The sequence below is a fragment of the Hipposideros armiger genome, unplaced genomic scaffold (assembly GCF_001890085.2).
Source record: "Hipposideros armiger isolate ML-2016 unplaced genomic scaffold, ASM189008v1 scaffold_1225, whole genome shotgun sequence".
Classification (NCBI taxonomy): Eukaryota; Metazoa; Chordata; class Mammalia; order Chiroptera; family Hipposideridae; genus Hipposideros; species Hipposideros armiger.
Window position 1 is genome coordinate 151,116 of NW_017732575.1, and position 21,497 is coordinate 172,612.

General features: G+C 50.0%; 2 protein-coding genes across 14 annotated transcripts in view; both read right to left on the bottom strand.

The window, feature by feature from the left end:
- Positions 1-816: 816 nt before the first annotated feature.
- On the bottom strand, positions 817-17,240 carry MYOZ3 (myozenin 3). 6 transcript variants are annotated; one of them, XM_019633019.1, is made up of 7 exons: positions 15,683-15,721; positions 15,514-15,584; positions 13,511-13,572; positions 7,900-8,054; positions 7,390-7,522; positions 6,793-6,955; positions 817-3,851 (listed from the first exon to the last, which is right to left on the bottom strand). In XM_019633019.1, exons 3-7 carry the CDS (start codon positions 13,569-13,571, stop codon positions 3,683-3,685), a joined length of 681 nt encoding a protein of 226 aa, XP_019488564.1. In that variant the 5' UTR covers position 13,572; positions 15,514-15,584; positions 15,683-15,721; the 3' UTR covers positions 817-3,682. The 6 variants fall into 6 exon arrangements, with proteins under 6 accessions (XP_019488564.1, XP_019488569.1, XP_019488568.1 ...); XM_019633024.1 differs by lacking the exons at positions 15,514-15,584; positions 15,683-15,721 and adding an exon at positions 17,145-17,240; XM_019633023.1 differs by lacking the exons at positions 15,514-15,584; positions 15,683-15,721 and adding an exon at positions 16,865-17,240.
- A 95-nt stretch (positions 17,241-17,335) lies between these two features.
- The window catches only part of SYNPO (synaptopodin), a 51,387-nt gene continuing 47,225 nt past the window's right edge, over positions 17,336-21,497 (bottom strand). For all 8 annotated transcript variants that reach the window (XM_019633012.1, XM_019633011.1, XM_019633009.1 and 5 more), the window contains one exon: positions 17,336-20,123. In XM_019633012.1, coding sequence (XP_019488557.1) covers positions 19,440-20,123 — 684 coding nt within the window. In that variant the 3' untranslated portion in view covers positions 17,336-19,439. The remainder of the gene's footprint in view (positions 20,124-21,497) is intronic.

The window sequence follows — 21,497 nt, forward strand, 5'->3', positions numbered from 1 at the left end:
TTCTTAGGTGTGGATTTAATTTATGCTTCTCATGACAGGGTGAGGGTTGTGTGAGTGTTATCTTTTATCAAGTCTGGAAAATCGCTCGTCTGTTTTAAACTCCTTCTGGAACTTCTATTAGTAATTTGGGCATTTTCATTTTATCTGCCATGTCTGTTAACTTCGCTCTCAGGTTTTTCATTTCTTTACATCTCTGTGATTTATTGTAGACTCTTTTAGTTCACAAATTCTCCCTTCAGGTACATCTAATCTACTATTAATCTACTAACTTTTTACAAAGAAGGGGGCAGGCCAAGTGGCGCATTGATTAAGAGTTGGCTTGGGATGCCGGCTCTGAGCAGCGGGGCCCTGGTTCGGATCCCACATAAGGGCCAGTGACGCTGTGCCCTCTGCAGCTAAGATGGTGAACAACAGCTCGACCTGGAGCTGGGCTGCCGTGAGTCACTGGCAACGGCGTAGGCTGCAGTGGGGCTGGCTGGCAGTGGGCATGAGCTTTCGTGAGCTGCCGTGAGCCACGATGAGCAGCCGTCCAATGGCTGGTGAGCGACTGCCTCACCCAGGAAGAGCACAATGATAATAACCAACATGGGCCAGTGAAGCGACGTCCTCCAAAGCTAGACTGAAGAGTAAAGGGACGGCAACTTGTCTGTTCCCCTTCCCCGATTCCCTAACACTGTTCCCCTCTCCCCAATTCCCCAATAAAATCTTTAAAAAAATAAAAAATAAAAAAATAAAAAGGAGGGATGATTTTGGTAAAATAGAACATGTACAGAAAAAGTACATAAAACACAAAGGTACAACTAAATATTTTAACGTGAATGTCTAAGTAACAATCACCCAGATCTAGAAATAGAGAATTTCCAGCTTTCTCAGAAGCATTTTATGTGTCCCGTCACAGTCACAAACTGCTCTTTCCTCTCAAAGTTACCACTGTCCTGACTTTATTAAATATGTCCTTGCATCAGTAAACACATACGTATGGACCTGCCTTCGTTGGCTTACCGTTTTGTTTCTGAGATGCCTCTGGATTGTTGCGCGTAACTGTAGGTCATTCGTGTTCATTGCTGCCATGTCTAATGTCAGGTTCCCAACATTTTGGCAACCCTCCATCCTTTTTATTTCTATGTCATTGTGTGATTTCATTTATATAAAGAACAAAACAGACAAAAGTATAGAGTTTTATATGAAGGCACCCAAATTATATGAAAGGTTAATGACGTGCATTTTCAGGATCCAAATTTTACTTATGGCTGAATAAAGAAGCAAAATACAGAATAATACATATAATATGATCCCATGAACACAAAGACATATCTTTGCACTTGGGCAACTAGACACATGCACATATTTATCTATTCAAATAATCCTAGAATTCTCGAAGGACCACGCTGTTACCAATGGTTACCTCTGATATGTGGGAAAGGGGCCGAGTGCAGGAGGTTAGGAAGGTCTGTTGGTAGGAGGAGCTATGCGGGCAGATAGCTTTCTGTTTTACTTCTTCCTTTATTTGTTTATGTTTTACAATAAGCATTGTTTTCTTAAACAACATGAGTGCGAGTCATATTATCAGAAGAAGAAAGGAATGAGGATTTGCTTTGGGGTGCAGCAGGCTCCCCTCCAGGCTCTCTTCTGTACCTGGTGGCCGCCATGACCCTCTAGAGCCAACCCAAGGTGGTTCAAATCCTCACTTCTGTTTCAGACACTTTAATGGTTGGTTTTCAGCCCATGGAAACATGCCTTTCAAAGGCAGTGCCCAAATTTAAGGCAACACATCAATTGTAAGCAGTTCTAAGGTTCTGGCTCCTGGCCCCTTGAGACTGTGTGGGGTGCAGTGCAAGTCCAGAGCAAAAGGAAAATACAACCATTATCCCATGTACCTGAGAACCAGCTAGATCCCTGAACTTCTCATCTGCCCAAGAGAGGGAGTCAGGGAGGAGGCCGAGGGAGGCAAGGGGAGGTCATTCCTGTCCACAGGGAGCCCTGCAGTGACCAGAGGTTTCCCTTCAGGCTTCAACTCACTGACCCCCAGTCACATCCTAGCAGCCTGCTTCTCAAGTGGCATCCACTGCAAAAACGTCTGTTCCTGTTAAGAGTGATAGTTACATGAAGCCTAATAACGATCGAATGCCTGTTATGTACTGTCCACCGCTGTGCTCAGTACAACCCAATACAGGGACTTCTATTCTTGCCCCCATCTTACGGGCGCAGAAACAGGCCCACAGGTGAGACATGACTTGCTTGACAGCTAACAGTGGCAGTTAGAACCCATCCCACCCAGTCTGACTCCCCAGCCTGCTCCCTTAACCTCTAAACGCTAAGGCAGGGCACCATGATTAGGTGACTCCAGAGTGGGCATTGGCTTAGCCACCCTGCGCAATAAAGAGACATCCACTTGAATCGGACACAGTCCCATTGGGCTCTGTCCCTGGACAAGCCACTTCCCACTTTTGAACCTGGATATCCACATCTGTATAATAGGCAATACCTTTCTCTTCGGGTTATACTGAAAATTAAAAATAGGATTTATAGAGAATCTACTACCAGCCTGAGCACTGAGGCACCCAATAAAAAAAGCAGCTATCACCATCATCACCACCACCACCATCATCACTTGCACTGAGAGGCATTGCTTTCTCTCCCCTTCCTAGTGAGTCCCGAACTACTCCTGCTGAGGACTAGGACAAGTTCTACCTCCGAGCCTGCTCAGAACGGTGGGCAGGAGGTGGGAAGGGGTCTTTGTAAGTGCCCCACTTTGCATCCGCCCTCCTGTCTGTGGACCCTGAACTTGCGCACTTAATGCAGCCCAAGCCAGAGGAGCATTTTTCAGAAACAGCGTCAGACTGAGAGAGCCAACTGCAGCTGAATCCACCCCCCAGGCCAGGCCTCCCTCCAGAACGGTGCCCAGTCTCTCCATCCCCATGCTCACCTCCCTAGTCCAGACCTGTGCCTTCAAGTCTTCCTGCCTTACTCTCCAATCTGTGCCCCACATAGCAGCCATCGAGACCCCTCACTCCCTGGCTTAAGAACGTCGTCCATCTTCTCAGTACAGCCCACCGCACCCTGGCCCCCTAAGGAGTCACCAACTCCTCTGACATAGCCATCTCCCTTCTCCAGAATGCCCTGCACCTATGACCTGCACTTTCCCAGCACTCGCGGGTTGACTCACCAGGAATGCCCTCCCCATCATGCCCGCTTCCCTCGATGGACTCGTATGCCTCCGAGGTCCCACTCAAATCCTCTGGGAAGCTTCCTGGAATCCCACCCCACACCCAGGGCTAGAGACCCCCCTCCTCTGCCTCACGGCACTTTGTTCCTCAGTTGTCAATTAGTGTACTTCAGGGAAAATTAAGATAATTTACTGCTTTACAAATCTGTCTTCCCTGCTGTCTTTTCCTACTCTAGGCCAGGGCCTGGGCCCCCTCCCTGTCACAGTGTCTAGCACATAGTAGGTACTGAGTAAATGTGTAGAGCATGAATAGATAAAGACCAGCTGCATCTCAGTAAAAGGAAAAACTTTCTAAGCATCACATGTAAAGACTACTGAACTTTGTGACCTTTGAGGCCATTTGCGATAAGTTTTGTGTGTGAAGGCCCTTCATATACTGTGAAGTGCTGTTCACAAGTCTTGGCTCCAGATGTTCCCCGAAGTCTGAGATCGGGGAATTGAAGATTCAGGCTGGGGCTACAGCTCCTCGGACTCTGGGAGGTTGCGGACCCAGCCCTGGGCCACTCTGTTGAAGTTAGGTCTGAGGCGGAGGAGTTCCAAGCCGCTGACAAGCTCCGGGACGAAGAGGGTGCCTGCCCTGGGCATGGTGTCCCCCACCAGGGGTCCTCCAAAGGGCACTGGGGTCCTGGGGAAAGAAAAGCAGCAGGAGAGGTGGGTGGTATGGGACAGGGATGGCAGAATACTGACATATGGGTCGCCGTGTGGGACCCCGTTCCTGCCTCTCTCTGGGACTCAGTTTCCCCTTCTGTACAGCAAGGTTTTGTACTATCTTTGACAGGCTTCTTCAGCTGTGCATCTGCTCAGGATAGCTTGTTGTTTAGAAACTGGAGTGAAATTTTCAGAGTTAGAATTGGCTTATCCTAGGCAAAACTCTAGATTCTCCATAAGTTAAGTTCCAAGAGGGAGTAGAGTTGGAATAGAGTTTTTCCGTCCTCTTGTTATCTCCCCTTAGAACAATATACTGCAAACCAGAGAGAAAAGGGAGGGTTACAAAGAGCATGGACAATCAGGGAGGTGCAGATTACAACACACATGCCATTTCTCATCCATAAGACTGGCAAGAAGAAATAATGCGATAATGGGCAAAGTTTCACTCAAAGCCTGCTGTTTGGAGGGTACACTGGTGCTGCTCCCTTGAAGGAAAAGGTGGCAGGATCCTTTTAACCTGAAAATGTGCAACCTGTCAACCAGCAATTCCACCTGTCAACATGTGGCTTAGGGAAGTACGTGCGTGTATTCACAAGGGAGCAGATATGAGCTAGGATTAGTGATAAACCAGAAACAACCCATTGTCCATTGGCAGAGGAATGGACACAGCAAATGTATATTCAAAGGATGGAATATTATGCAGCAGCTTAAAAAGGAAAAAATCTATATGGATTAAGTAAGGTAGGCTTTAAAAGCATAATATTGAGTTGAAAAAAGCAATCAGGTTACAGAAAGAAATGCAAAGTATTAAAGCACACACCCAGATACACAAAACAATGCTGCATCCCCTATAGATACGGAGCTGCCCATGGAAAACATTCTGAAAACCTACACACCAACCTGACAAGAGAGTTACCTTTGGAAAGGGAGCTGAGATTGAGGACCATGAACAAAGGAACCCTACCTTTATCTGCAGTTGCCTAGTTTTGTTTGTTTTAAGAGAATATTAAGTATACGGTTTTAAAACTTTTACATTTTATGAAAAATGAAAGGCATGGCTCATGTCATGTTTACCCCACAGCCTGGGACCAATGGGAAATGAGGGTGCTTGCCTTGGGGTAGAAAGGCGAATCTTGGGCCAGGGCCTGGGTTCCTGCCTGGACCACCCCAGCTTTGGCGACAACAGGCAGGCCCGTGAGAACAGGCTCGGCAGTTTCCAAGCCCAGCAAGCCTCAGAGTTGGGCCCTTGATTGACCACAGCTTGGCCACCGACACGGCTGTTCCTCCTCAGCCTGCCTCAGTTCACCCTTCTGCCACAGAAGGGCTCTGGGCTCCCTAAGCCCCTAAGCCCCTCCTTCTGCTGGTGGGAACATGCCTCAGCCTGTCGTACCTGAGGTGGAAGATGGGTGGGACTGTGACCCGAGCTGGCTGCCAGGACTAAATGTCTCCTGAGGGTTTTAAACAGCTGAGCAGGAAGGGTCTGAGGGCCCCAGTAGGTGAGGGGGCACAGGCCTGCCCAGTGGTAAGCCCCAATGGCTCATGGCTCACACAGTGCCGAATGGGTGCAATTCTCTCCGCCGGGGCCCCCCGTGGCTATCAGCTGTGTGAGGGCAGCCATGTCCCTCCTGAACAGTCTTTTCTCAAGGCCCATCATCCCCAGTCCTTCAGCCCTTCCTCAGGAGGCCTGGGCTCCAGGCCCTGGCGACCATCCTTCTGTCTTTGTCAGATAGACACAGTCTCCACGTGTGGTCTGAGCAGGTGCCAGGAGAGCTGGCCTGTGGCCTCCTCTCTGTGGACCCGGCACTTCCACACTTAATGCAGCCCAAGCCAGGGGAGCATTTTTCAGAAATAGCATCAGACTGAGGAAGCCAACTGCAGTGGAAACCCAACCCCCAGGCCCAGGCCTTCCTCCAAGTGCCAAGCTCCTGTCTTGACTCCTGTGATTTGTTTTCTGGTCCCTTGGGCAGGATGTTAAATTTATCCCTTTCAAGTCTCCCCTAGTAGCTTTTCTAACCATCACCATCATTTCCGCCTGTAAATAATAATAATAATAATAATAATAATAGCAGCTACTGTTTATTAAGAGCTTATTACTTGCCAGAAACGTTGCCTATGGCTTCTTATGCCATCCTCACAACAACCTTGGGAAGTAGGTGCTGTAATAGTTTCATTTTACGGATGGGGAAATGGAGGCTCAGAGAGGTGAAGTGACTTCCCCTAAGGTCACATAGCCTCGTAAGGAGCCTGCATGTCAGCCCACGTTGAGGCCCCACGCTCTAAACAGCAGGAACCACTCCTCTGTGGCTCTCACCTCTGGTGTCCTGAGTTTCACTGCCACTCCCCACTTTGGTACAGCCTCAAAGCCACTTTCTAGGCCTCTTCCAGGCCAGTGAGGAAAGGCTGAGCTAGTCTAGGACTGGTGAGATCTGAGGCCCCCACCCAGGAACGGACAGACGTGCACCGCAATGTCCATCAAAGAGGTGGCACACAGCAATGATAGAGAACAAGAAACCTAGCCGTGGAGTCAGACAAACCCGGACTCGGACCCCAGCCCTGCCGCTGCTTCCTGGCTTTGAGACGCTGGGCAGGTTGTTGATAATCCTGAGTGGTCTCTTCACCAGCAGAATAAGAAAAATTGTACCACCTGCGCCATCCAATTGTGGGGAGGACCCAACAAGATGTGTGTCACATGCACCCACTTATTCCCTGTACATTTATTGAGCACCTACAATGCGCTGAGGCAAGAGTTTTATTAATCTAGCAAGAGTTCACTAAACGTATATGAAGTGGTCAGATCGAGCCTGTCATGTAGAAAGTGCTCAGGAAACGCAGCCATTGCTGTGGCTGTGACTGCCTCCTGCACACCCTGCACCCTCCGGCTCCATCCCCAAGCTGCAAGCTGTCCGCCGCTGCCTTACTTGTTGAAATTTCGGTACTCAGCAGGGCTAGGGGTGTGGCTGCGGACGTCGCTCTGGTAGTCCCGGTAGTTGACGAACTCCTGCCACGGGCTGCGGTAGCCCTTGGGGATGACCGTGTGGTTGAACTTCTCCGGCGGGACGCTCTTGAGGGGCTCGGCATAGCCTGGAGGTGGAGCAGGGCGCGTGGGAGGTGGGCGGGAAGGGGCCTGGGTTCCCTTATCGCTCGGCCCCCCTCCCACGTCCACCCTTGGGATGCGGTTGGGGGAGGGAAGACTGGCGCTGGGAAAGGGGAGTAGGGGTGGGGGTGACGCCAAACGTTGCACTAGCAGAGGACCCTTGCCCATCCCTGGAAACAAGGAGGACTAGAGCCGAGGAATCACAAGTTGGAACACAGATTCTGGTCTTGGCTGGAGTTCGGGCTCGCTGTGTGACCTGGGTCGAGTTGCTGCTCCTCCTTGGGCTTGTGTTAGGTCCGTGGAGGAGGGGGGGGTGTTTGGGAACAGGCGGAGGGGCTGGGAGGCGTGGACTAGACGTTCTCTTCCTTCCCCCTCCTCCGTGGAGCACTCCCACGCTCCGGGACCCGGGGAGGCCACTTACCTGGCGCCAGGGCGCTGGGGCTGCGGGCGCGCTCGGCCTGGGAAGCTGCTGGCTGGGCGTCCTCGGGGACCCCGGGTGAAGTATGGAAGGTGTAGAGTTCAGAGTGGCAGTTCTCCTCCGGGCCGTTGGCAACCTGGGCACAGGGGCGGGCTCTCAGAGGGGTGGGTCGCTGCCCTCGAGCCGCCAGGGGGGGCTTTCTGAGTGTTCCATCTTAGATCAAGTCTAATCGAAATCCTGCTTGCCCAGAGCGCATGACTGTTCCTCAGCCCTCGTGGGAGCCAGAGCCCCTTCCCTCCAAAGCTCGTCGTCCTACCCATTCCACTGTATGTTTTGTATCTGGGCAGAGATGCCTCAAGAGGCTAAGCGCTTTTCTAGGATCACACAGCAAGGCGGGGGCTCAGCCTTCCACTTGGGGACCAGAGGTCCTCACGTGGCTCACTGTTTGGCCTTAGGCTAGCCACTGGCCCTCTCCGGGCCTCAGTTTCCCTGTGAGCACAATGGGGGTCTTACCGCGCGCTGGCTGTCTGCAAGCTCAAAGGTGAATTTCTGCACACGGCGTTGCCTCTTCTGGAAGAGGAGGGATCCTCTGTTGTTACGTAGGGATAGCTCCTCCATCATCAAGTCCTGGGGCACGCTCAGCTTCTTGCCCAGGTCCAGCAAAGGGACTACAGGGAGAGGCCAGGGCAAGCCCTTAAGACCTAACCCGTAGGGTATTCGGAGCCACCTCTAAGGGGACCTCCTCACAGCGCTGACCGTTGTGTATGAGAGTACCTGGCGTCTCCCACACTTGCCAATACTAAGTCTCATTATTCAGTGGACTTGTTGCCCACCTGGTGGGCAGAAATGACACCTCTGAGTTTAATTTGCATGTGTTTGATACTCAGTGAAACTGAGCGCTGTTTCAGGTGTTCTTTGGCCATTTGTATTTCTCCCATGGGTTTCCAGTGTAGCTCTTTGTCCACGGTGGTTGGAGGTTGTGAGAAATGATCAGATTCTAGATATCTTTTAAAGGCAAGCCATGGGTATGGGGCATGAGAGAGAGAGAAATGGAGGCTTTCTGCCTGAGCCACTGGAAAGATAGAGCAGCCACTCCCTGAGACAGGAAGGCTGGAGAAGAAAGCGTGGGGAGAGAGCAGAAGTTTAGCTTTAGACATGTGTTCTTTTACTTTTCAAATAGCCTCTTATTATTATAAAACATCATATATATATATATATGCATTGAAGAGTGTTAGAAAATACAGCTACAAGAGAGAAATATACCCTTTTCTACCACTCAGAAATGGCCACTATTATCACCTTAGTAGATATCCTTTCATATCTTTTCCGATGATTATATATTCAACTATGAGTTTTTAACCAAAATGAAATCACAGCCTACATGCTTTGCAGCTTCTTTTATCAATTAAAGATCTCCACCTTTCCAAGTGGACAATTTTTGTTTTATGTAATGCCTAGTCCACATTCAAAGGCCCTTAATTTTCTTCAAAATTGGTCATAGAAGGCTTGAAGAGCCTTGTAGAAATCCAAGTGGAGAAGCCAAGGAGGGTGGTGGATCTGTGAGTCTTGGTGTTCATGGGAGAAAACTGACCTGAGATAAAAACTGAGGCATCGTGAGCGTGTAAATGGTATTTGTTGTTGTTTTTCAATGAAGAACATGACATTTATTTCTTTTCTTATAGTTAGGAATATAGCAGGTTGGTGGCCTGGGGCTCTCGATATTTAGACTGAGATGAGGAACCAGCCCTGCAGCCTGGAAAGGAGCCCCCAGTGAAGCAGGAGGAAATCTAAAGAGTGTGGTATCCTGGAAACCAAATGATAAAAGCATTTCAGGGAGGGTGGGGTGATCAGCAGAGTCAAATGCTGCTGATGTGTCAAGATGAGGGCTAAATTAACCACAGTATTTAGTAACATGCAGTCACTCCTGGTGATCTTCAGAAAAGCAGTTGCTGTGGAGCATTTGGGTGTGAGAGTCTTATTGGAAAGGATTCAAGAGAAAATGGACAGAGGGACAGTTTAACCACACCACGAGGAAGCCATGAGCCAAATCTAGGATGTGGGACATTCTACAGGGCAACTGGCCTGATTTCTTCAAAGGAGTGAATGACATGAAAAACAGGGAGGGGTGCATTTTAGATTAAAGGAGATTTAAGAGACATAGCAACCAAATAAAAACAATGGCCCTATTTAGGTCCTCAGTAAAACAAACTAGAAAATTGGAGAAAGTTGACTGTGGGACTGGTTGTTAGATAGTATTCAATCAATATTGCTAATTTTGTTCATTTTGCTAATATCTTTGTGGTATGTAAGGAAATGTACTTTTTATTATTTTTGATGCATTCGGAAGTATTGGGGCATAAAATCACATGCTCTTCGCGATTTGCTTTAGATTCCAGGAATAAAAGGGGGACCGTGGGGCTTTGCACTCTCTACCTTTGTGTGTGTTTGGAAATTGGCTGAATAAAATGTTAAAAAGAGAGAAAGAGAGGAAGGGAAGAAAGTAGAGACAGCCGCTTTGAGGAGCTGTGCTCTAAAGGACCATGGCTAGAGGCAGCCGTGGCGTCAAGAGGGATTTGTTGGTTTGTTTTTAAATTTTTTTTATTGTGATAAAATACACATAACAAAATCTATCACCTTAACTACTTTTAAATGTACAGTTCAGTGGTATTAAGTGCATGTTTGTTTTTAAAGAGGGAGAAATAACAGCATGTTTGTTAGCTAACGGGAAAATTTGACAATGCAACTAGAGACAGGGGAGAATGACTGAGGGAGTGTCCTTGAGCAGGAGAGAGGGAAGGGAAGGGCGTGCGGTGCCCAACTAGAAGGGTTGGCTTCACACAGGGGCAAGGAGAGAAAGAAAACTGAGAACGTGGACACAGGGGCAAGCAAGTGGACAGATGTGCAGGGGGAACTTGCAGACATTCTCTTTATGTGACTTGACTTTTCTCAGTGAAAGAAGCAAGGCCATTAGCTGAGGATGAAGATGGGGGAGGAAATAGTGGAGGCTTGAGGGGGTGGCTGCTGAAGTTGTCTAAGAGAACAGTGTGGGAGAGTGAACGGCTCAGGAGATGGACGTGGACACCAGGCAGCACTGGGGCCCTTCAGGGGCTGTGACGCCATTCAGTGGACTCCTACACAGCCTTTTAAAAAAGGAGGTTGATGGTTTTTTTTTCATTCTTTCAGCAAATATAGAGAAATTTTCCTGTTTCTTCTAGGAACAGGAAGAAATCCACTGTTGGTTAAAGGGTGGGGGTGCAGGGGGTGGGAGGGGTAAATTTCAGAAGAATCTGTATTCTAAGGTCCCAATTGTATAGTTTAAACCATAAATATATGTTTGTGCACATATTGCAAAATCTGCAAGGAGACATGCCTGATATTAGCAGTGATGACTTATGGGACATAGGAAGGAGGAGGAGAGCTGGAGATTGTTTGCACTGTTTTAAAATTTTCTTTTAAACAAGAAAATGTACTGCATACTTAAAAAATATAAAAGACTATTTATATGTAAATACGTCATAAAAATTACATATTGCAAAATCTGCAAGGAGACATGCCTGATATTAGCAGTGATGACTTATGGGACATAGGAAGGAGGAGGAGAGCTGGAGATTGTTTGCACTGTTTTAAAATTTTCTTTTAAACAAGAAAATGTACTGCATACTTAAAAAATATAAAAGACTATTTATATGTAAATACGTCATAAAAATTCTCCTGGCATCGTATTCTCAAATCCTATCCAGATGAACTGAGCTTAATATTTAAAGAAAAGAAAAGAGAAAAGCTATAGATAAAACCTATTTGGCTAAGCAATTCTATTTCTAAGCACCCATTCTTGGGGAGAAAAATTGAATAAACATGCCTGAAGATATTTGTACAAGGATGTTTATTGCAGTGAGGTTTCAGTTTGTGGAAACTGGGGACCAGTCTTATGGTGGATGCTGTCCAGATGCCCTTTATCAGTGGCTAACAGTCCACAGCTTCCACCTTCTGCAGAGGACTGCCCAGGTGAGCACAAGTGGTCATGGCCTCCCTGTTGAAGATGGGATGAATTCTAGGGAGCAGTTCATATTCTGGAGGCCTCACAGGGTCAGACTGAGCCTGGGCTACAGCTGAGCCCACATCCTTGCTTAACAATTTCCCCTGCGTACGTCACTTCCCTTCTCCTGAGAGCATGACGTCAATATATCACCTGCTCGAGAATCCTCAGGCTCTGCTCCTAAGGGTCCCAACCTGAGGAGAGCCTTTATGACCACCATCAGGGTGTGTGTGTGTGTGTGTGTGTGTGTGTGTGTGTGTGTGTGTGTGAATATAAATGTATATAACATATTACATGCTGGGGGAGCAAGAGGAGGGGAAGCTGTGAGCTAAATCATACTAGGCTGCCAAGTGTGTGGTATGCTGCTAAGTGAAAAAAAATTTAAGCTGAAGAACACAGTGTATATAGTCTTTAGCCCATGTGTACGTATGTCCATTTATATAAATATACTTATATATGAACAGAAGGATTGACACAAATACGTCAGCAGTGATTATGTCCAGATGCTTCCATTGTGAGGAACTTTCACTTTCAAAGTCATTCATGTTTGTTTTGTCTGAGTATTTTATAAAATGATGTATTATTTGTATAACCACAGAGTAAAGGAGCAGCTCTGGAGACAAAGATCTGGAGTGAAATCTCAGCTCTACCACCTACTAGATGTGTGACCACCTAGTTCTTCTGAGCCTCCATTTTCTCATCTGCAAAATGGGAATAATAATGTCTAACTTACACAGTTGTTGTGAGGGTTATGTTTATGTAACACAAAGCATCAAAGCTCTTAGCACAGTATCTGACTTTGGGTAATGGTCATTATTTTTATTATTATTACTTTACAATGGCTGTCTTTTGATGGTAAGACCATGAGATGATTTTTTCTTTCTACCTTTCTTTAGTTTCAAAATTATCTTTAATTAATGCTCTAGCAATAGTCAACCATTTATATATTTCCAGTCTGGCATAAATGATGTGTGTCAATTTTCAAGAGTTTATAATTAATTAATTACTTAGATGCAAGAAGAGAGAAGGCATTGCCTGATTTCTTCAAGTTAGAGCATCAACACCTTACAAAGTTTGCATATTTCAGCACACAAAGTTTGCATATTTTATATCGTGATATAAAAAAACAAAGAAACTTACTTCCAACAAAAGGAGGCAAGAACACACAGAATAAGTTAAAAGGACAACTCACATATACAGTCATACAACATGATTAAATACTTCTTAGAACTCTGGAGGAGGCAACACTGACTGAAGCAGTGCCCTGAGGCAAGGGATTATCAGAACTTGCTTGGTTCAGGTGCTCGATTCACTGTCCACCTGCATTGGAAGCACCTGGGTGCTTGTCTAAAAGGCAAATGGAATGTCCCCTCCCCAGGTCCACTGAATCAGAATCTTTGGTGTGGACGCTGGGAATTTGTATTTTCTCCAACAATGCCGTGTCCCTATGATTCACACAAAAGTTTGAGAGCCCCGGCTTAGTTGAATTTGTTTTTAAAATACTTGAAATGCTCTAAAGTAGGCCAAATAAACACATTCCAAAATTGTGCCAAGAGTTCCGGAAGAGGTTTTATAAGGTTGATAAACATGTATTTTAGATGATTTATTCATTGGGCGAGTTGGCTTGTAAGTGAAATGGTTTGAGTCAGATTGAATAGCCTGCTTTTACCACCCTGCTCCACAGTCCCCCCACCCTTTTTGTCTCTAGCCGTGGGGGCTGGGTGAGGCCCACAGTGTCCGTCAGTAAGGACAAGTGTGGGGGGAGTTTGGGGCCACAGTTGGGGCTGGATCTGGGACCAGAGCCCACATAGCTCAATTTGGAGCTGAGCTAAGGACTTAACTGAGGCCAGGGCCCGACTCAGGCACTCAACCTCAGCTCCTAGGTGAGAGGACACCAGGGCAAGACCCCTCCCCAAGCTTCAGGAAGCTTCCCAGCCCAGGTGGCAGATTCCACAGGCACTCCCTCCAGGCTGGCCTGGAACTCACACCTGTTTGCCTAGGCCTGGGGACAGCGGGCCTGAGGGGCCACAGTGCGGGACTTAGAAAGGTTGGGGTCTGAGGAATGTCCAAGAGCTGGGTCCACCTTACCTGGTCCAGCGTGGTCCCCCATGGCAGCCATCACTGGCTCCTTCTGCTCCTTGGGGATCATCCTGTGGGGGAATGATCCGCAAATGGGCCAGGCTGCCTCCATTCCTCCTCAGACCTCCTCCCCGTCCTGGGTCCACTCAGCTCCCGCCCTGAACAGCCTTGGCCCACTCCAAAGTCTCAGGCAAGGGTTCTCGGAGCTGGAAGGGCCTTTGAGGTCTCTTCGTACAGAGAAGGAGCCTGTGGCCCAGAGATGGCGAGGAAGATGGTCGATGCTACCATGCAGCTAGAGAAGCACTCCCCTCAGGCTGTATTCTCTGGGATTAGGGGTGGGGAAGGTGGGGGGGTCTCAGACTGTTGTCATGCACTGACTCAGGTAAGGCCTGCTCAGTGGCTGAAAGAAGTTTATGTCAGGGGGAGAGGGGATATGGGTGGATAGGCTGGGGTCACACCGGGATCTGCAAGGCAGGACCTCCCCTTCGGTCCCCAGTACTTGGCCCTGAGGCTTGAGGGCACAGGCTGGTCCAAGGAGGCTGAGAGAATCATCACCCCCTTCCTCTACCCCATCCCTGAGCACTTACATGACGCTCTCTTCTTTTAAAAAAATATATAATTTTTAAAACTTTTCAGTTACCGTTGACATACACTATTATATTAGTTTCAGTTGTACAATGTAGTGATTAGATATTTATATAACTTATGAAGTGATCCCCCCAATAAGTCTAGTACCTTATGGTGCTTTCTTCTTCCTTGCCCCTTCTCTCCCTCCTCCTTCATCCCCCCAGTTGCATCTAACGGCACTTTCTAGGAATTTTGGAGGGGATTTACAAATGATGTCCAGAGACCCAGAGAACCCTGCAGGCACCAAGTCCAGATCCCTTAACTTGCCCCCAAGAGAGAAGGCAGAACCCTTGAGCCCCCTAACCTGATTATGCACCCCGGGCCCCTCTGCTTTGCTTCCAGGTTTTTCTATATTCCTTCCTTAAGAAAACCAATCCACCTCCATCTGTACGCCCCACACCGACTCCCGGCCCAGGTCAGTGGGCCCTGAGCTGGGTGACCTGGAGTCTAATCGGTGTCCCTGACTCCCTCTGCAACCGTGAGCAGCCACTCAGCTCTGTGACTCAGTTCCCCCCTCTGTAACATTGGGCATTGGGCTAGACCATGGGGACCCATGGATGGGCTTCAGGGCATCCACAAGCCCCCTAAAACTGGATGCAGCTAGGACCATGTCTGCATGCGTTTGGGGTGAGGGTCATGAGATGATCAAGAGTGCTCCGCCTGTGACCACTGAGAACTCCACAGTCCACGGGTCTGTTTCTTGATACACACTCCCCTTACAGAAATTCACAGACGTTAGGAAGGGCCCCTCACGCCCCAGACATGGACCCTGCTTCTCTCTACTAACTAAAGACCTTGGAGTCCTGAGCAGAGCCATTACCTATGCCCCATCTTGAATCCTAGCCACACCCTCCCCACTTAACCTAGAGTAACCTAGGGCTTAGAATCCCTCCCTTCCCAACTCAGGATTTAGGTTTCCATGAGGCCCCATGCTCCCCAGACCCTCTGCAGGGCTCTTCCTCTGCTTGGAGGAGAAGGGGCTCTGGGAATTGGCTCATCTCCGCCCACTCCCCACAGCTCCTCAAGCTCCCCTAGAATCCTGGTACCTGAGAGATGGGACCCCAGTGGGCAGAGCAAGGGTCAGACCCTCAAGGTAACACCTTTGTCAGGAAGCTGAGAGCTGAGTGGTCGGTGTCCTTACAGCAGTCGGGCAGTCAGGGAGCAGAGTGCCCTGCAGCCAGCTCTGGCCTCAGCCGTGTCATGGCTCACAGCCTTATTTCGGGCTGCAACAGGATCCAGGGACAGATGCTAAAAGCACCAGGCCCCAGGGAAGACAGGTGCCCCAGCAGCAGGCCCTTGCCAACAGAAGGCTTTGCGCACACACACACACACACACACACACACACACGCGCACACACACACTCATATGCACACTCCAAAGTCACCTGGAAATGCTGAGAGTCAGTCGCCAGTCACTTGAGCTTGCTAATTGTATCCTTAGTGCCTAGAATAGGGCCTGATAGGAATGTAATAGATATTTGTGGAATGAATAGATGGATGATGGATGGATGGATGAATGCATGAATGAACTGTCCTCAGATATCTTTGACTTACTCCTTCCTTCTTTCCTGCCTTCCTTTCTTCCTTGTGCCTCCTTCCTTCTTCTCTCCTTCCTTCCACCTTCTCACATTCTCTGAGCCTCTCCCTACAGACTGAAAATAAATAAGGCGGGACTCTGTGCTCAAGGAGCTCAGCCAGGCCTGAGTGAGACCCGTAAACAAGCCTTTCAGACGCATGATGGGAAATGCTCTGGGAGCGCCCAGGGGAGGGTTGCAACCAGCTCTGCCTGGGGGTGGGGAAGGCTTCCCAGAGGAGGAGACATTTGAGCTGGGCCTTGAAGGATGAGTGGGAGTTCACTGGGCAGAGAGAGGGCACAGGAATTGCAGGCGGAGACCACGTCGTGTATAAGGATGGTAGGGGGTCAACACATAGAGCCAGAATTGGGGGGCGGAGGGGCCATGCTGAGAGAGGAGGCTAGACAGGTGGGCAGGGACCAGATCACAGCAGGCTTTTCAAAAGGCAAGTGTGCTTTATTGTCAATGAAGAGTTTAAAGCGGTGGAATGGAGTGGTCAGATTGGTATTTTCTGAAGATATCTCTGGCTGCCACGTGGAAAATGAGCGGGAGGGACTAGACTGGAGGTAGGACTTCGCTGCGGTCAGGGCGGGACGGGGATGGCTGGACGGGGCAGTGACAGAGGGCATGCAGAGGAGGAGAGAGACTTGAGGGGATACTGGGGGAGTCACCAGGTCCTGGTGAGAGACTGGCTGTGGGAGGTGAGGAGAGGGCCACTCCCATGTCTGGCTTAAGTGACTAATGAAGGTAACGGGAGAAGCAGGTTGGGGTGGGTGGCGGGTGGTGAATACTGAGTTCAGTTTCGGATGAACTTGGCTTGAGGTGTCTGGAGCCGGGGATCAGCAAGAGGCAGGGGCATACTGCGTTCAGGAGAGGTTCCAATTGAAGATAAAGATTGGGTCGGAGGTGCACTAGCCACACCCATGGAAGGGTGGGGCCGGCAGGGATGCGCTGGGTCCAGGGCAGGGAGCACCTGTGCCTGCGTGACGGGACACTGTCCAAGGGGATATTTCTGACACCTTCTTAGGAGGACGCCTGCACTCTGCAGTGGACTTGCACTTAGCTTCCTGGCCCTCAGGTGCCTCTGTCCAGCCTCTTCCAGGCTTGCGCTTTTAGAGAGGAAGGGGAGGGATATTCTCAGGGCAGGCTTGGTTGGCCTCACCTGAAAGTGGGGCCACAATCCTCTTCTCTAGGCGAATGATGCCCTCATCGGGAGAGAAGCACCCCCGATGGTCTGGGTCGAGAGCTCACTAGGGTTGCCTGGACTTGGACATGAGATTCTCCTTCTGCCTGGAGTCCTGGCCTACCAGCTTGGCTCTGCTCTCTCCAGTGACAGTGCCATGTGGTCAGGATCTGGACAATACCACCCTGAGACATCACCTAGCCCAGCTCACTCATGACACAGATGGGGAAACTGAGGCCTGGAGAAGGAATGGGCTTACCCAGTAGATGACAGGGACAGGACTTCAACACAGTGACTTCTTGTATGGCCCAGAATTTTTCTGTTGTTGCCTATCTCTCCTCATAGTTGCTACTTCTCAAGCTCCCATCCCATGTGTGTCAAAAGTTCTCATTCACCCAAAGAAGAAGGGAAGGGCTTTAGATACAGCTGAAAATGACCCAGGAGGCAGAAGAATGCAGGAAGCATTTATTTAGGGCCAGAGCTGATTTCTACAGGAGACAAGAGACACGACATAGGTGATCGCTAAAGGGTTACAGGAGAGGTTTGGGGGAGTAGGCAGTGATAGGAGAGAACAGCCAGAGTTCTAGCTTCTCAAGGCTGCCTCCTGCTGGCTCTTTGTGGAAATGCAGGTAGAAGTAGATATTCTACGCCACTGCCTCAGCCAGTGGCCTAATAGTGTTTCTTCTCTGAAAGGGGCCTTAGCCCCTGTCTTCCATGGTACAAGGGACCCTAAAGCAGGTGAGGACTTTGGTAAATGTGGTCACTCATCATCGACTAATTGGTAGCACCCTCTCGTCTTCCCACCAACAGGGCCTGTATTCCCAATCCTTAGGCCTTAGGAACCCTCTGGGCTCACTTCTTTACTCCAAACCCACTGGCACACTGATTGCCATCCTGATCCCAGCTTTCTTTCTCTAGCCTTACCTAAGGGTTCCAGGTCTAACAACACCCTAATGGGTGGTAAGTCTACCCCTAACCCAAAATCACACTGTCCCTTATCTTTGGCAACATCCTGGCATCCTTTCCCCTACACACCTTTGATCCTCAGTCAATTACAACACACTTCACCCCCCAATCCCTGCATTTAGTATCTGAACCTCTAAAAGGCCCCACCAGCCAACTCTGGAAAACTATAGAACTTAGCCATGTTCCTCCAGGGGATTGGAATCAGAATCATCAAGGTTTAAGGGACGGGCTAGGGCCTGCAGCCAGGCTCCCTAAAGTCACTGGGCACGAGGCACTAGCTAAGCCAGAGAGCAATGGGGAAAAAGATGGGCAGAACCGTGCCCATTCCTCTGGGCATGATCCGGACACTGGGGCCTGTTACTGAAGAGTAAGGTACTTCCTAAGGAAGCAGAAACACAGGCTGACTCTGGTCTAACCCTTCATTCACCCACCCAAGCTCACCTGCCTCTGAATTCTGCTCAGCCAAGCCTCCACTACTATTCTTCCCTCCCTTCCTAATACCATGGAATGCATTTCAGAGGTCATCTGAGCCAAGCCACTCCCTACTAGGATCTCCTCTATGCACTCCGGCCATTGCTTGCATACCCCCCATAACAAGGAACTCTTTGCCTCCCTCTTTCCAAATGGGCAACCTCAAATTCAGGGCCCTCAGGGAAAGCTACAGGATAATAGATAGCTCCATATCAACTCTGAAAGGGCTCCGCTTTGAAAAGGCTGCCATGAAGGGCCCGGAAGAGATAGATGGGTTGGGAGGCACCTATAGCATTCCTGGAGGCCCAAGTCTTGGGCCTGGGGGAAATCATCACCTCACAGCACTCTTCTCTGGCTGCATAGAAGATGCGCTGAGCCATCTGAGCTGGGGTGGGGAAAAGCCTGAGAGGGATCTGGGAGGAGGACTCTTCCTGCTGCTTCTCTCCAGAGGAGCCAGAGGGGCACCTTGAGCTGGCCTGGGAGACCTCTGTAAAGGTCACCATGATAAAAATAGAGCTTGTCTGTGAAGGGATGGAAAACAGCTGCTCCTGCCTGGGCCTTGGTGCCAGGGAGGCGGATGGTCAAGCCAGGGACTGGACGGGGAACTTAGGCCTACGATCTTCTGAACACACCCCTCATTTGCCAGACTGAGAGCAGAGCCAGGAAGGGAGAGAAGAGTATGGCCCCCTGCAAAGCAGCAGGTCCAGGGGTCCATATACACAATGCCCCACCTCTTCCAAGGGGTGTGTGTGTGTGTGTGTGTGTGTGTGTGTGTGTGTGTGTGTGTGTGTGTGTGTGTTGGTGGGAGGGGGTGTTAAGATGTTTGGAGATTGCTTTGGCCAAAGCCCCATTAAACAGATTCGAAAGCTGAGGGTCAGACAACGGAAGTCTTGCCCAGGTTCACCCAACGACTGAATGAGAGAGTTAGGGCTAGAACCTAAGCTTGGATCACTACCACACCCTGAAGCCCAGAGCTCTCCTCCCTGACCCCTTATCTTAGGGGCTGTCCAAAGAGGCCAGACCCCTTGGGGGCTTGGTGCTGGGATCGCCCAAGCCCGATGACTTTTCTTCCGGCTTGGATATCCCGGGGTGAGGATGGGGCGGGGCGGGGGAGGCATTAGGTGGTGCAGGAGGCCTCGGCCGGGAGGCTGCCACGTTTGAGCCTCAGGCTGCCGTTCCACCCGCGGGGACAGATGTTGTAGCCGAGGATGCCGGGCGACTTCGCCCCGGAGTCCTCAGAGTCGAGGGACACGTCGGAGTCCGTGGGCGAGCGGCGGTAGGGGAAGGGCCTGGGCGCCGCAGGCAGCGGGCTGCGGGGGCTGGCGCAGGGGGAGGGCCCGGCCAGCAGCGGGCTCCGCTGGATCGGGGCGAACGTGGCCCCGGGGGCGATGGGGCCGGGGCGGGCGGGCTGCGGCGAGCGCATGCGCGGCGGCGGCGGCGGCGGCGGCGGCGGCGGCGGCACCCCGGGCGGGGAGAAGGGCCGCAAGCTCTCGGCTCCCGCTGGCCGCGGGGAGGCGCTCTTGCGCCGGGCGGCGTTGATGATATTTCGAGCCAGGAGCGCCTGCAGTTGGCGGCTGGGGGGCCGCGCCTCGGTTTCAGGTCGCATCGGGGATTCGGAGCGCTCGCTCCACGAGGGGGACATGGGCGGTGGAGGCGGCGGCGGCAGCGGCGGGGGGCTGCTCATGCTGCTCCCTCGGCCCGGTTCCCATGGTCCCGGGCTCACCCAGCCGTCCAGGCTGCTGGGGGGCCGGGACGCGCCCGGCGTCCAGGGCGGGGAGGTGGGCAGGCTCTCGCGGCGGTCCTGGGGAAAGAGCAGAGAGGGCGAGGGCGGCCATTAGTGCTGGGGTCTTCTATAATGGGGTTTTGGAAGGGACTGAGTCTGATTTGTCCATTGTACAGAGTTGGGTAGCACCTGCAGTAAAACGTAGGTACCCCCAATCTCAGCCTAGATGCTTGAAAAAGCCCACGCTGCCTGCCCCTGCGCTTAACAGGGAGGCAGGTGATGAGTGTTAAGAACTCTCACTTTGGAGACAGACTCCTCTACTAACTGAATGAACCAGGGTAAGTTGCTTCAGCAGCAGTAGCAACTGGAAACCTCTGGACTTCCGTTTCCTCCTCTGCAAAATTGGGGTCTAATACCGGCACGTACCCTATAGGGTTGTTGTGAGGATTAAATGAGATAACTCATGTAAAAGAATATTACATGTATCAGAAGATCCCCTGGAAGAAAGTAAGTGCTCACTAGATGTCAGTTACCATAAAGAAATACTGGAAGAATATCCATGAAACTAACCAAAGTGGTTCTGTTAGGAAATGGGGAGAACAGGACAGGGTACACAGCCACAGGGGTGGGAAAAAGGGCTTTTAATGTATTACTTTTTATGTAACTTTAGGTTTTTTTGACCCATATGGATGTATCTATTCAAAAATTAAAAAACATTGATCATCATTAAGGTTGGACTTAGGCAAAAGGCCGTCTCAGCCCCAGTCCCTTGCCATGTAGCTATGGTAACCTCCTACTTTTTCCTTGGATGCCTTGAGCAGGGAGGAAGTTCCCACTGACAGATGGAAACACAAAAGGAAGTTGGGTCATTCCTCACTAGGCAGCATACTCCCCTCACTGGACTATGTGCCTGCATGGGGCGGGGAGTGTGAACATCTTTGCGGTTATAAAGCACTGCTCTGCTAGACACTGTCATACCTGTTTCCTGCCTACTTAGGGGTTTTCCAGTCTACAAGGTTAAGTCTCATCCTTTATCACTCGTTAGAGCCTCACAACAGACTGGTGGGGTAGCCGGCATTATCACACCCATTTTACAATGAAGAAGGCGAAGTTCAGAGGTGTAAAGAACTAGCCTGTGTATTCTGCCCCACCAGGAAGTGTGTGTGTGTGAAGGTTACATAGTACTTAAGCCATTTGAACTGGTTTGAAAGTGCATCTGCTAAACCACCCAACTATTCATCCAATCAGACCAGCCATAAACCAGTCTACTCAGCCCTCAATGCAGTCCAAACTCACCACCAGTCATCCCTCATCATCTGGAACTCGCCAGTCCATTCAGTGCCTCCTACCTGATCAAAATGTAGAACCATTCATAATGTTCATTATCTCATCCAATCAGTAATCAATCAGCCACAGCCACACCAGTCAGCTTCTCATCCAATCAGAGTCTAA